Source organism: Drosophila willistoni, assembly GCF_018902025.1.
Source record: "Drosophila willistoni isolate 14030-0811.24 chromosome 2R unlocalized genomic scaffold, UCI_dwil_1.1 Seg167, whole genome shotgun sequence".
NCBI lineage: Eukaryota > Metazoa > Arthropoda > Insecta > Diptera > Drosophilidae > Drosophila > Drosophila willistoni.
In genome coordinates this window covers 22,734,393-22,750,527 of record NW_025814050.1, presented here as the reverse complement: position 1 = coordinate 22,750,527, position 16,135 = coordinate 22,734,393, and the positions used below count along the sequence as shown (strand labels likewise).

At 37.8% G+C, this 16,135-nt stretch overlaps 1 protein-coding gene across 1 annotated transcript in view; it reads left to right on the top strand.

Moving 5' to 3' along the window:
* The window catches only part of LOC6651862, a 167,669-nt gene that overhangs the window by 131,433 nt on the left and 20,101 nt on the right, over positions 1-16,135 (top strand). The window contains exons 9-11 of the mRNA XM_023180904.2: positions 3,111-3,216; positions 8,594-9,292; positions 9,960-10,076. Coding sequence (XP_023036672.2) covers positions 3,111-3,216; positions 8,594-9,292; positions 9,960-10,076 — 922 coding nt within the window. The remainder of the gene's footprint in view (positions 1-3,110; positions 3,217-8,593; positions 9,293-9,959; positions 10,077-16,135) is intronic.

Below are 16,135 nucleotides of genomic sequence, written 5' to 3'. Positions count from 1 at the left end.
GTAACTTGACAATTTCAATTTGTCGAGAACCAACCAAAAACCAAGTCAAGACGAAGCCAAAAAATAATACAACGAAACCAAAAAGAACAGCAACAATAAACACCTACATAGATGGCCATTTTATGAACTCATAAAAGCATTGTCGATGGATTTCTATGTATACATTTCCGTAAAACTTTGCTTCGGGGGGCTTTTGCGGTTGTATCTCACATTGGCCGTATAAAAATCAAATACCCATACGCACCTCTGTCTTTTCCGGTTCCCCTACTCGTCATATTTGTCTAGAAAAAACATCAAAACATTGCTTTGAGTCATTTTCATGGTTATTGTTGGCTTTTATGTGTCGCCTGCCACAACATACATTCATATGATGATATGCATATTTATGTGGCCTCACAACTAATTTTTCATCACTCGCCGCAGAGTCTATATATGTATGGATGTTTTTTTTTTTGTTTTTTGTATTGATAGTGACTTTGTGTTTATATTTATGGTTCACTGTTTTTCAATCACAGTTGAGATTTATGTGTGGAGGATTTCCAGCAAAATAAAATCTATCACAGACAAATCTCCAGATTCCAACTTACAACTAAGAGATGAATTTATTATCCACTGAAATATATAAATATTTCTCGCAAGGAAATACAACTTTATTTTATTTTGATTTATAAGTACACCACAAATGTTTTTTTCCCTTTTTTCCTATTAGTAAATAGAAGTTTCTAAATTTCGTCTAAGATTACTTATCTTATCTTACTTAGCATAACTATAATGATCCATACTAACTAAAGATTGATACAAAGCGTTAAATTAGAAGATTGCCTGTTTCTTTCACAATAGACTCCTTTGAATTGAAATACAATCCATTTCTTTGGTCAAAAATCAATGCAAGAGTTCTTCTTTGAAATAATCCTGGCCAAAAAGGAAGCTGTAACTACATTTTACTCCCACACACATACAAACAGACACACATACACAGCGTGTCCTGCACAAAATGCTCTTTGCTGCCCTCCCCCTTTTTGCCTTTCCGCATGGGTGTTGGAAAGTTGGAAATGCGTTTTGTTGACCGCAGCTAAGCAACAACTCCAAAAAGAAAAACACTGGAGTTCACATCATGTGAACGAGAGAGTATTACGGACATTCACAATCAAAGAGTTTGCTGGTCGTTTACTCCCTGCTCCATCGCACGGACAAGGACCATTCGGAGGGACCGCATTTCTAGCCGTTTAATTGTTGTAATTGTATTAGGCAAGCAGTTTCCTGTGCCTCATTGTGATTGTGGACGATGTTGTTCGATTCTCATTCTGGCCCTGATCCTGCGTGCTGCAGATGGGCACAACTTTGCTTTTGCTGTGTTTTTGTGGTTGGCTGATGTTGCGTTGCCTGCCATTACGCACTTCCTGCATGGAATGTTATTACTTCCGTTGGCATTTAATTGATTTTGAAGGTGCACAGCGGATGGTCAGTGCCAGTGCCAAAGTGTCCATTGGTAGTATGTGTGTGTGTGTGTGTGTATGTACCATCACCAGGTAGATTCGTGTGCCATGGACCATTAGTAAAATTGTAGGTTAAGTGCTTTGTATGAACAGGAAAAATATACATAGCAACCATGTGGGGTCCCTTCAAGTAACCCCCCATTCCTGACTTATTTTCCTTGTTGGCCATTTGAAACGCATTTTTAACTATTACACCCGTAAATAGCTTGAGGCCAGAGCTTTTTGGAGTGGTGAAGGCTCCAGATTCAAGTGGTTTACAATGCCCTCTCCCTCCAACCCGCAGCCCATAGCTTTTACTGCACTTTCGCTTTATGCGGCTTTTCGGGCACTTGTGACGTCAGCGCTATCCATGCGTAAAAGTTATTAGTGAAATGCACTCATCGAGCGGTAAGGAGGATTGGGCGAGATGGGTGTAAGCTCTGTGCCTGTTGCTGTGCCTGTTTGTTCGCCACGAAAACCTCAAACAGCACTTAAGTTGTTGCCAGTTGGAAGGAATTTGGTTTTTTTGGTTTGCGGTCCTTTTCCTTTCACTTAGCTGCTTCTGCTTTCGGCTCTCTCATGATTAAGGTGTGTCCTCCAGAGGACTCGAAATGCAAAGCAGAAAGCTTAATAGGCTTAGCACATTTTCAGATACATAGTTTGCCAAAAAGTTTTGTGCAAAGTTGACGAGTTGAATTTATATTCGTAATTATCCAAAAGAGAAAAAGAGTTAGCAGATTAAATATGTTATCACATATGAGTCGATTATGAATTTAGATTAAATAAAGAAACTAGACTTTTAATCTATGTAGATAAACTCATTCGGTACCTATGCTAAGCGCTATTTATTTTGGAAGTGATCATTAAAATGTTCCTTGCCACTAAATCCATGAGAATGACTTAATTTAGGGTAGAGTCCTTGACCGTGCGTCTCGCTCTGTTTCTGTTCCCTGAGCACTTTCGTAAATCAAATATTGATAAGCCACATAAATTAGACACATAGTTCTCTGTCTGTGGGAATCTGTTCCAGCTATTCAGTGAACCATCCACGACCCATTTATTCGCGAAACCAAAAACTATTAACAGTTTTTGCTCTCTCGATGTGGCTCTGGCTGTGTTTCTGCTTCTGGCTGACTAAACTAGACATCGATATTATTTCGAGGTACATTTGAAAATGAAGCATGCTCCCCACTAATTGACTTCGAACCGCAACATCCGCGATTGTTTTCACATTAGCAATGATTTCTCTTCATATGAACATACGGACGTGCAGATAAACAGTGAGCAGATAGATTGCGCGGGGGGTTCTAGGGTCTGTGGGACGCATTAGACGTGGGATGATAAGTGGCCTGCCATTAGTATGCCAATTAACGGGCACGGGGCGTAAGTGGGCGGGGCAAAAGCAGTCGCGACCTGCATGCGATCTAGTTTGTTTGGTTCTTCAGCATTTGGCTGCGCGTATTGGGTGTGAAAATTAATGCATGACTGACATTATGGGAATTCGGTTGAAGTGCAATTCGAGAATGACATGCAAAAAGCGAGAGTGGTTGCTAATTAGCACACATAAAGTCGAGTTTTTAATCATACGGCACATATTTTTAATATGCATTTCTTTTTTGTCAATTTTTTTTTCAGAGAAATTTGGACAACTGTATTGCCCCCAGAAACAAAAGATGTCTACACGGCTATTCTTGGTGTGACCAAAGCAAGTCGGATTGATGATGGAGTCTACAGTTGTAAGGTGAGTAAGACAAACTATCAGTATTTGGAAGTATTGTTAAATCAAGGGATACTAACACAGGCCGACATTTTCGACCGACATAGGTCTTTTATAGTAATTTGGGGGTGCTGATCACGGCCCTGTACTTAGTTCTTGCCCATCACGTCAGGATTTCGAAAAAAAATGCGTTGGAATTATACAAAATGGCCTAATTTTCAATATTTTCTAGTATAATATAAACAAGTTATTATACTCAAAACGTTATTATTTTAACCTATTAATATATTAGGTATGATTTAAACGCAATTTACACAAAATCAAAGAGGCGTTTCTTTGTTATCATGCATATTATCATACACTTTGGATATGGTTCCAAAATGAGTAAAATTCGAACCAAAAAGTATGCTATAGGGACTCAAAGGATTTGCAAGTTGTTAATTTTAAAAAATTATTGTAATTTTATGCATCTAACAAATTGTTTATAAGTAATGTTGGCAAACAACAGCTATTTTTCTTAAACAAGAAATTCTACAATTCGTTAAAAATGTAGAAAAACAATTTTTAACTTTATGTAGTATACTTTTGGGTGCCTATATTCCAACCCTAGATCCCCTAATTTCACAAAATCTGAACGTGATGAACAAAAACTGAGTATGCAGTCAGAATCAGCGTATCCGAATTAGTTAAAAACACCTCTCAGGTTAAAGTCACCAAAAATCATGTCGGCCTGTGTTATTCACAACTACCAAGAGGATGTACTTTGTTTCTAACTTTTATATCTAAAAGGAAGATTTATTGCCATTAATTCTATGAATTTCAATAATCTTTATATAATTTGGCTTGGACCGAAAATGTAGCCTCCTTTGGTATCTATAACATTTTTTTACACCTTTAGACTAGTAAAAGACAGAAGAATAGGTAGGTAGCTAATCAAATCAGTTTAATTGCCATGTTATATGACCTACAAAGAAGTTTCATGTCCATCCTTTCATCCATCTGCTTGTGTACTTGTCCGTCTATTTGCGGTCCAAGTTCCGGCAGACTAAAAGTTGAAGGAAAAGTGCAAAAAATCCTTCATGAAAGTGCCTTATAATTACATTTAACTTTGTTCTGCTCTGCGCGAAGTATTTAGTTCTCGGCTATGCCCTTCATTTGTGATATAATGTGGCTTTTAATTAGACTAATTAAAATATGGGAGTGTGAGAAAGAAAATGAATAAAAAACGAGAAGAACAAGGACTGGCAGAGTAATAGGGAAATACTAACTTTAAAGTGGGTTATGCTGATTTGTGCGTGCCACAGTGTGAATGCCCCGATCCAGGAATTTTTGTGTGGTGGCCAATTAAATTTTAATCCATGCTATTTAAACATTTTCCGACTGTTAAGTCTCTAAAAAGAAGAAGATTTGAGCCTAATTCTGCTAAAAGTACTTTTCCGTTTCCTATTTGGCTAAGGGGTTAGTCGGGGGTTCCTTTCAGACCATTAAACCGAAAATGTCGCCTTCTCGTCCATTTCTCGTTCTGCCTGGCAACCCGCTCCTATTTTTCTTTTTGGTTTATGGCTGAGGTTATAACAAATTACGTAAATGGTTTGTGAAAAAAAGAAAGAGATGTAATAATATTGACATGTTATGTCTTTGCCCTGGCAACGACATCAAACGATGGAAAAGTGAAAACTTTTCACAAGGAAAATACGAAACTTTTCCCCTTTTATTACATGGATAATGTGTGTTGCCTTCGTAAAGGAAGTGAGTTACAAATCGGAGACATATTCTGTTATAGCTAATTAAGAGAGGTCATGTGACTTTTTCATATATACAAATTGTAAATACGTGTGACTTTAATTTATGACGGTGTGAACTTTAACTTTATAAGAATTTTTTAAACGTTGCACAATTATTCCAAGAAATTTGATTTTGCTCGCCTTGCAGATAAATTAGAAAATAATTCTTGGAATTTGTATTTTTTTTTTCTCTAATTCTGTTGTTTTATATTAAATTTCATTTCATTTCTTTTCTTTTTTGGGTTTTTCTTTGGCTGCCATGTGCCTAGGATGACTTACAAAATCTTTCCCCATTTAGGGTTGCGTTTGGAATTTTTTATTCCTTACAATAAGTTTCAACACTTTAAGACCGCAAAAAGCAAACTCTGGTTATTGCTCAGTCCTGTCTGTAGCACCCGCTGCATCTGGGGAGGGCAGCAGCTGTTGCTTGTTGGCATTTTCTTGGCCCAAGTCAGCTAGCTGGCAGCTAGCCGGCCAGCCAAATGGAGGCCATTGTATTCAGTGCCTTGTCCGAGGCACTTCAAGGGGATTTCGTTAAGTTTTTTATACGGTGGTTCCCCCAACAATTCTGTTTGTTTTTTTTTTATTCACTCTCCTTTTTGCCATTGCCAGTGCTGGAGCTGGTGCTGGTGCGAGTGCTTTGTGCCTTTGGCACACTCTGTGCCGCTCATTCATTATTATTTTTGCTCCTCCGGTCCTCATAATGACGCAAACAGATCAAAGGCACTTGCAGGAAGAAGCAAGGGGAAAGGGGGCAGCAGGTACCGTAAAGGCTTTCTTGTCGAAACGCTTAGCAGCTGCAACAACTGAACGTTAATCAGAGGGAGGTTGCCCAAAGCTGAAGTCCTTGCCAGTTCCCAACGGACCCGTTTAAGTCACAGTCCCCGAAGGTCGTTTGTTCGCCCCTTCGTTTGCCCGTTTCGTCGTTGGTTTGTTCCTCTTGCAGCTGTTTACTATGAAAACAGCAAACAGTAAGAAAAAATCCTTTTCAATAACTTTGCCTCAAGGCTCGGAGCCCGTGCGGATGTTCGCACGTCAATAAAGAGCCTGTCCCATTATGCACTTGGGACTGCATGTTCATGTCCATCTCAATCTCAATCGCCTTGTCCACCATGTCCGTAACTTAACACACACATAATCGGTAAGACAGCGACGAAGACGGACAGAAGAGTGGGTTGGAGTGTTAGGAAGTTATGCCCCTGGTGCATTTATTTATTATTTATTTATTGATATTAAGTATACGCCTTGTTGCAATTAGTTCATTAGCCTTAGGGAGCAATGACGTCGTCTGGGAGTCCTTTGCAAATCCCCGTACAACTAAATTGGCTTTAAATTGTTCTCATGTATTCCTCATAATCCATGTAGCACGTTTCTTGTCTGTGGGCTTTAAAATTAAATTTGAAATGAAATAAAAGCGACAGAAGGGTAAGGAATTGAAATAATAATAAAGATTTACTTCACAGTATTAATTTAGACATGAATTTTTAAATCGTCGGAGAAAGTCAACAAACAAAACGTTGCAAACAGGAAAATGTGTTGGAAGTTTTACTTTATATTCTGAAAGTTCCAATTCGTGAATGAAAGGTAAAATAGTTTCGTTTTAATTTGACAGATATTTCATTTAGTTTGTTTTAAAGTCTAGATTTAGTATAGGTTTTAGCATTTCATATAAAAATATTGCTACGATTTAATTTAATTAAATAATTACTCCTGAAAGTCGATTACTTTTGTGACTTTGTTTTCTAATTTCATCCATCGAAAGAGTCCATTAACATGGTGTCGAATTTGCAGAGCAAGAACAATTTTTATAGACTATTAATTCTTTTTGAGAGGCAGCGAGTGAGGAGAATGGAAATGGCAGATTCGACAATGGTGAACTGTCATCACCTCGAAGATATACTGAAGAAGCAAATGGCATTAGCTTTACTTCTAGTATTCTGTCATGCTGTACAATGTGTTCTTTAACGACTTCGACTGTTAATGAGACGCGACTTGTCTCCTGGCTCTAGTTGGCAAAACCAGATTCAAAGCAATAAAATGGCATTTGGCCATAAAAATTCCTGTGGTTGTTTTGTAGTCTGGCAACGTTGCATCTAAATGAGTTAATTGCCATTTGGATTTTGTGGCTGGCAAAGATTTGTTGACGATGCAGAGTCGTAAAGAGGCATTGCCTACTTTCAGGCATGGCGGAAAAAATAAAATGATTGGCGTAGAAACGAGCTTTAAACGTGCTTTAAGAGCAAAACTTACTGCATGTCTACATTATATATTTCCGGCTCGGTTGCAATTGAGCCAAAGCGCCGAAGGAACTAGACTCAGACACCAGTGCCACGCCCTTACAATTGGCAGCAATGACAGCGACCCCAAGGTGTGATCCTCTTGACGCCCCTAGCTCGTTAGTTTGTCTCTTCTTCATTTACTTTTCTTCTATTCTCATATATATTTTTTTTTCAAATTTGAAACGGAAATTCGTCGAGCATCCATCCCGATGCCGATGCAAAGCAACAGAAGGAGTGCCGTCATTGTCAACATCATCATCGCCATCATCATGATAGCGAGCATCCGTGTCGTTGTTGCCAGGACTGTGCCATCTTCTCCTGCCATACCTGCACCTGCACATCATTGCTATGTTTACCCGCAGGAACTACTACTACGTGGCAACAGCAACAAAAGTTTACAATTCGTTTGCTCACAGACCGCGCGGAAATAAATGCAAAAGGTTTGGCTCGAATGGCTCAAAAGCCCACATGGCACTAAAGCTTTAAGTAGCCATCTACTTGATGCATTCGGGTATTTGTGAATGAGTTTAAGAGCCCTTCGATGGCCAGCAAAGTGTTCTTCATGGTCAAGTTTCTTTGGCCTGAATAGAATTTCCACTAAGAAGACCTATTCCTTTTGAAATTTTACGAATAGTATTATAGAGTTATTTATTGTACTTGTGGTTCCTAATGAAATTGTAAGTTTAATTTACTTTTGCCCAATTGGCCAACTTTTACATCTTCACCATTTAAACAAATTGTATTCGATAGTCTGGCCAAAACCATAAACTAAGTTTAACATATCACAAAAGGTATTTATTGAAATTGAATGAGACACTTTAATTCAATTGGTAGGCAAACGCCTGAACAATCAGAGAAAGTCGTATCCAATCAGCTCAGAATGAACTCCGGTTGACTTCGAGTATGTAACAAACAAGTCCATTAAATATGCATTTAGATATCTACCTACGACATATGTGACGAGCAGAGCAGAGCAGAGAAAGGCAAAGGGCGAACAAACCTCATCTAACAACTGGCAACAGTTGTGTTGGCATAGCATAAAAGGGATGCATAGAGAGAAGGATATCAAATGAGTCGTGTCCACTGCCTGTTGGAATGAGTGTGTGGGTGTGGGTGTGTGTGTGTCAAAGAGAGAAGATGATTGTTGATATTGTGTTTGGGTCTAAGGGCTATCAATGCACGTCCAGTCTGGTAGTTGTTAGTTGTTTGCAGTTGTTGATATGAGTAATGGAAGCCCATGACATTATGCCGCTCTGCTGACAAGTGTTGTCACACACAAACTTTGTCAAATGAAGCCATCAACGAAAGCTTAATGTATCATCTCTTTTTCTCTTACAGGTCACCGACTGGGGTGTGGAGCAATGTCGATCTCTGCACATTCATATCAAATCACCGCCCCGGCTACGAGTCGATCCAGCCAGTGTGACCCTTCAACGTGGTGACTCATTACGTGTGCGCTGCCTCTCTCCGGGTAATGATGATATCAAACGATACGCCCAATTGGGCTACAGTTGGACACGGAATGGTATACTTTTCCAATCGGATCCCGCCACTGCCATGTGGGAAGATCTCTATCCCGATGGCAGCATTCTGAAGATCAACAATATCCAGAAATCGGCTGAATATGCCTGCCTAGTATCGAACAGTGTGCGTCCTGTCTCGAGAAGCGTCTACATTAATGTCATTGAACGGAATGCGGCTCATGTCTGCCTGGCCGAGTCTAGCTATGGTGTCCACTGGCCCACCAGCGCCCCAGGAGCTCCAGTCATAACGGACTGTCCGCGCGGTTTCGAAGGACATTCTCGTCGCATTTGCGAACAACGTGATGCAGGCAATTCGAGTTGGTTGCTTCCCGACTTTTCGGGCTGTGTGCGGGATGAATTGCTTTTAATCTACAATCGTTTTCGCGCCCTTAGTGCTGGCTTTCAACAAACGAACTCTTCAAACATATTGAAATCGTGTTTTGAATACACCCTTCAGAGGCGGCAAAGCTTTCTACCAGGCGAAGCCAGTTTTCTAATTGATATGCTGCATGAGGTAAGTGATGAAACGAAACTACTTTTCTCTCAAGTACTACTACTTTTCTCTCAGACCACAGTAAATTAAATAAATGCTAACTTCGAGTCACTGTCATTTAATAGGGACAAAGTGTATAAATTTTTATTCCCGAATTCAATTTGAGATCTTACCGCCTGTTCAGCTAAACCACAAATCAGTCGAGACACAAAAATTTCTCAAAGCCTTACAAACTACCTGGTACCACTTGAGAAACCCACAAGAATAAAGAACAAGTATTTTTTCTGGAAAGTCTGGGCCAACTATTTTTACACGCAAATGAATGCAAAAACTCATGGCAAAGCTGAACCGAGCGGCTTGCTATTTTTCACACAATTTTCCAGGCAAATAAAAAAAAAATTGTACATATGTGTGGGTAAAAGAACGCAAGAACAGTCAAAGAAAAGTTTTACTTCTTCTATTTTGGCATCTTTTGATTTTTTTTTGTTATTTTTTTTCTCCTGTTTGGCCCGCAAAGCAACAATTTTTCATTTTAATGCGCACACAAATTTCACCGCCTAACGAATGGGCTCTAAAGGAGCTCGTTTTGGGTTTTTCCTTTTCACATTTTTTTCCCCCATTTTTGGTGGGATTTTTGGCAGTTTTTTGTGACTCTTGTCTGAACGTTGTTTCCTTGCCTATTTCACAGCTCGACACCTATTTGCAATTGAAGGGGACCCAACTGGAGCGTGAGATGGCCGCGGAGATTATATTGCGCATTCTGGATAAAGTCATGCAGAATGCCCAATCCTTGAACAGTCAACAGGTAAGCGGTAGTAGCAATACTAGAGACACTTTGGCTGCACTTGCGCATAAATTATGCATGTAACCAGGGATACAGAAGGGGAGAGAGAGGCGCAGTCACCCAAGCGTTTGGGTGCCATAATTTACAACCTGCAGCCATATTCAATATTTGCCAGCTTGGTTACCGTTCTGTTCTGTTCTATTCTATCCTCCTGTTCCAACGCCAAGATTTATTACTCAGAGACACACTGAAGTGGAGGAGCCTGGATGCATCCCATTTCTCTCATCCTCTCTCTCTCTCTCTTTTATTTGGCTTGTAGTTGGCCTGTCACTGGGCGGCAATTTACATTTGTCTCCCATGAACCGTGTGGGGATTTCTAAAAACAGCCAGAGAATTGATGTTCTTGTTGGCTGGTAATGAATACCTTCAATATGTATGCGGTTAAGGATTTCCGTTTCCCCATTCGATGTTTTTTTTCCTCCTTTAGATTTTCTGGTTTGCTGATTGTGGTTAGTGGTAATGTTGGCCATATGGCCAAGTGCTGAATGAATGGATTGTGTTTTTGGGCCCAAAATGAAATGATGTCTGAGAGAGAGAGTGAAAAAGTCTTACCCACAGAGATAATCCGTTGACAGACATTCACAATTTGAAGCACTTTAAAAAATTGAGATCTTTTGAGTGGGAAATGAACCTTTAGATTTCTTACAAGAATTGACAATTTATTTTCACAAACATAAAAAAACTTTGATTAAGAATTATAGAGTATTACCTTGTTTAACTTTTTTGTTTCAATTTTGAGTTTCACTTATACTTCCATTATTTTTCGCCTAGAACTAGACTTGGCTTTTATTTAAAGCTTGGCTTTTATTTTACCTGCTTCACTAATATCTTATTATATTTCCCTTTCTCTTTTATGTTTCCATTAACCTTTTCTACCTTTGTCTTACGTAAGGCTTCCTTTTGTTTTTCATTTCATTCATTTATATCCCTGTCAAGCATGAAGCTTTTAAGTTTTTTTAACCAAGAATTCATTTTAGTATCGTCCTATGTTAATTTGGTCCGAACTTGTAGGATTTCGGTATCGTAATTGGACTTGTGGAAAGTGTTGTCAAGTTTTGAACCTGAAGACAATTCCTTAAGACACATCCAAAAGCTATTGATTTAACACTGCTGTCAGTAGTTTTTTCTTCTTAGTCGTCTGGTTTTTTTGAATTCAACGTATAAATGCGTTTTGTCTGGCACAACATATTGTATACACAACATATTTATATTTTATAGCTCCAGATCCAGGCAGACGGAGAGAGATGATTATTATGAGAATTAAAAAAAATTGTCTTGAGCCATCACAATAAACGAAAATTTATTATTAAGGGGGTTTTCTACCTTGTGTTATAAAAAATTTTGAATTTTTTTATTGCCTTTTTGGATAGGTAAATGTTTCAAGAATACTGTGTAAAAATTTCAAGTTGAAATCTGTAAAATTACGAAAGTTGTCTGCCGTTAAGTTGAGTGGTGTCAAGCGCTCTGTAACGGAGCGCAAATTTTCAAACGTATTTTTCTCAAAACTACATTTTTGGATCTCATGGAAGTCCTACAGGGCACAAAAATTAACCAATCGATATGAGATTTTTTACACATGTTCTTTAAAATATTGTTCAGCGCTGGTAGTAGAATTGGCCAAAAATATTGGAAATTGTTAAATTAAAAAATTAATTAGTAACGAAAAATAGGCAAAAAAAAATTGTTTTTCTAAAAAAGCTCATAACTTTTTCATTTTTGATCCTTTTTTCCCAATTCTACTACCAGCGCTGCGGAAAAATGTCTAGATTAAGAAAAAATGTTTATTTTCGGGTTCAGACTTCATTTGCGAACGGTAGGACTTCCATAAGGACGAAATGGGGATGCCTTTGGAAAATTCCCCCCACCTCCCCCTTTTCACGGATCGCCGAAAAAAAAATTAATACATAGAATAAAGTTTTCTCAACAACTGAGAAAAATTTCATTCCTTGATCTACTATACTTATCTCAAAAAAAAATTTTTACTTAAAAGCGCCTTTTCGGCCCAACAAGGTAGAAACCCCCCTTAAAGAGAATATACTTTGTTATTGTCTGTTGAATCCAAAATAACTATGGTTCTAATTTCAAAATCCCCGATGAATATTTATTCATTTTCATTTGCCACTTCCTCATATTGGTCACACAACTGAACTCCAAAGACTCAGCTAATGAGAGTCAATCAAAGAATTTACTCATGACCCCATAAGGAATTGGATAAAAAGTCACCTACTACACCTGGAAAGCAGAACAATAAAGCAATAACCACTTCCTCAACACCTCAAATATCGTTGCGTTTTATTTTTGTATTTTTTTTTTTGTAAAACACCCTGAAAAGTGTCAGAAGCCTGGCACTTCCTCTTCCGGTGGCTAAGGAAGGGGAAAGATGCCCTTTTGACTCACACTACGGGTAAGTTTTTAAGTGCGAGATGTTGGTTTTGGTGTTGATGCCGGGTGACTGACTCATGTTTTATTCCTTGGGTAGATTTTGTATTCGCGAAATGCGGCATAAAAGTAACAACACGAACTTGCCGAGCCAGGATATTGCTGAAATATTTTGTTATGCAAATTTATGTGAGTGTTGATTGCAACTGTTTGAATATGGCCCAGCTTTACAACTCAGAACTGAGAGCAACTGAGCATAATTGGAATGCTGTCGTCTCAATGCCAAGGACCTGCTTTGGCCTGACCCCATCACCCATCCAGCCAAACCAACTTAGCCAACCACCCACCCGCCCACATAGCACATAGCATAATCTATTAGCTGCTGTCTGCTCTTAAGCTTGCCTCTCCACTCCACAGTTTTAATATTCATCTTTTACGATCTCAACGCGTGCGGAAATTAAACAAGTTTGCCTTTTTCTTTTTTGCCACTTCCACTTTCATTTAAGTGACTATGTCTGCTTAGCACATAGTTGTTGACTGACTGAGAGGACGAGCCGCGAAACTTTTTAATACGTATAAATTAATTTAGTTTTGCTCTTTCAGTTTGACTTGAGTTATGGCATTCCAATATCAAGTATGCGCCATGTGAGTCGGAGACTCAAAGCTGTCGAAAAAAATGAAAAATTTATGTTAAATTATTATTAGCTCGCCTGAGCTGAAAGTGCAGTTTGGGAAAAAACTTGGCTATATAATTGGGTCGATTAAAAAGCATTGGTATTCGCAGAAAAAAAAACTTTTCTGAAGTTGCCCAAAATAGTTCAACAATCTTTTTTTATTGACTAAAGGCAAAGTTTAATGGAGTAGGTGGCTGCTGGGTTCGAAAGGCGAATGAATAGAGGAAATGGGGGCGTTGCCTACTCGTGAAATTTTTCGTCTGCAATTCCGTTTAATTAGTCAATAGAGAAAAGTCAAAATCGAAAAAAAAACAATTTTCTTTCAAGAATTACTTAGAAATGAAAAGAAGAAAGAAACGAAAGAGAATATTTGTAAAATGTAATAGTTTAGTTACTTTTTTTCTACTTTAAATTTGTCTCTATTTTCCTCTTTATATAAAACTAAAGTCTAATATTAAAGAAATTAAATTTTGCATTTAATAAACTTGCATTTTCAGTGAAAATGTGGCGAAATCGTATGAATTTAGTTGGCATTGAATAATGAATCTGAATTCAAATCGATTTACACAGTTGAATCTAATCAAAATGTCAATGAATAATTATCGTAAATGTGCCAAACGCCAAAAATATGCATTATATTGATTGCAATTGCATGGCATTTGCCTAGAGCTCGTTTTTCTTAATGGAAATGCATTTGCTGTCATTTTGTGGCTTTTGTGGAAATTGCAATTGAACAAAAGTTTTACACAAAAAAAAAAGTTGATTAAAATGTATGCAGAAGAATGAGTTTTCTGGATTTGCATAAGTTTCGTATTGATTCGAATGGCAAATAAAATTAACTGACCTACTTTAAATTACTATGTTACTTGAACAAGGCACAGAAAAAAAACCAAAGTCAAATATAAAACTTTTCTCAAAAGTAAATGAAACAAATGTATGTACATGCATATATAGGTAGAAAAATCTACCCAGTCAAAAATCAAATTTCCACAGTTCACGACAAATCACTTAACAAAAAAGTCAAGAACGCAAAACTCCAGATAAAAAACGTGACCCTAAGTCATAGACAAACTTTGAAATCGGCAAAAAAAAAAAAGTTCCACACACTCACTCAGTAACTCACTCTGTCACACACACTCACACACACATACACACATGTGTAGATGTAGGGCATCTCTTAATGCCACGCCCATTTAGATAGAAGCGCCCAAGCGATTTGCCGGTAAACTGCTAAACGTGGCCAGTTCAAAAGTCAAGTGAAATTTGCACATGTAAAAGTTTTGTTCAGTTTGCTGAGATTTTTTTGAATACCTTTTCCAGTAGAGGGTATATTCAATTTCAGCCAAGTTTGAAGTTAAATTCGGTTGTTCTGGGTTACCATGGACAAAGCGATTTGAAATTAAACAAATATATTTCTATGCCTTTGAGGTGCTAGTTAAATTCAATTAAAATTTTGATTTTTCAAGTTAGTTTAGTGAAATTAATAATTATTTTTAATATATCTCTTAACCGATACAATATATTTTGTATTTCTAAGAATTGTCACCTAAAGAAGGGAATTGCCAGGCTTTGGAAATTTTTCTCCTGTCTCATTCATTTCACATTCAAAATGATTTTAAAAGAATTCGGGGCGTGGCATTTACGTTTTCGTATTCCTTAAAAATGTCCGGCTGTTGATGATGCGAATGAATTTTTATTCTTTTTCTTTTATTTTATTTTTGTTTGGTTGTTTCGACAAAGTTTACTGCACGGAAAACTTTTCCAATTCAAAATTGTTTTCGTTTTCGATTAGTTGGCCTCATACATTTATGTATATATGAAAATGTGTTTGCCTCGCTGCGTCGTGGTCCAATGTAATTTTTGATTTGCACAGGAAATTCTGCCATGACAGCAGAAAGTGCTTCCCCCCACCCCCCTTCGGATAAGGAGGATGAGCTGCGAGTAGAGCATCTCGCTGCCAATGCTTTGGAGACTCCACAGTAATGGGCTCCACATTACAAATTGTGAAAAAATCGAACTTTGAAATGGTTCGATGGTCGTTGTTGTTGTAGTTGTTGGACCGTGTGGGGCCTGCTTATTGGCTTCGGTTTATGGCTCGACAACTGCACTCCAACTGAAGAATGCAACAATTTATGATTTTTATGTGGGTTCATTGACTGCATTTTATGTTGTTTGATATTGTGTTGCTGTTTCTGTTCTTCTTGCTTCTCAATTTCTTATTGGCAACATGAAAATAAACCAGAGCCAGATAGACTTTTGGTCAACTCGTTTTCCCATATTGTTTTGTGTTTTCTATTTTTCTTGTATTTGGCAATGTGCTCATAGAGAATATACAATCACTTGGCTAATTCTGCCAATAAAATTGTGTGTCATCCATAGAAGGACTTTGCTCCATAACAAGAGACTTTTAAATAAAATGCTCTTTAAATAAGACAGAATTTGCATTCATAAAACTAGTTTAATTTTAGGAACTTTCATGATAGTGTGCTTTAAAAACTGTGCCCTTAGCCACATTCAAGCCAATTAAATTAGAGAATTACTTCTCAATCTTCATTTGATTTTTTTCCCACATTTAAGTAATATAAGACTTAGTCCTACAATAAAGATATGGCTCGGAGGTACAAATTTCTTAACAACTAAAAATAGTTAAGGATTCGTTTCCAAAAAAAAAATATCAAAGAAGCTAACATCGGCTATGCCGAAGTTTATATACCCTTGCAGTCCTTGGTAATAATAATTTTACATGTTCAAAATTTGTTTTCTGCAACTCAATTCATCAATATACAAACAAAACAATTTTACTCTCTATTTTACAATTTGTTCTTGTTCTTCCCTCATTCACAAAGCAAAGCAACGCATACACATACAGTTTATGTAGCGTTGCGTCTGTGTGTGTATGCATGTCCTCTGTTGATGACGAAAGACGTAGTAGACAGCAAGCAGCGCTGCCGGCAGAGCTGGGAGCAG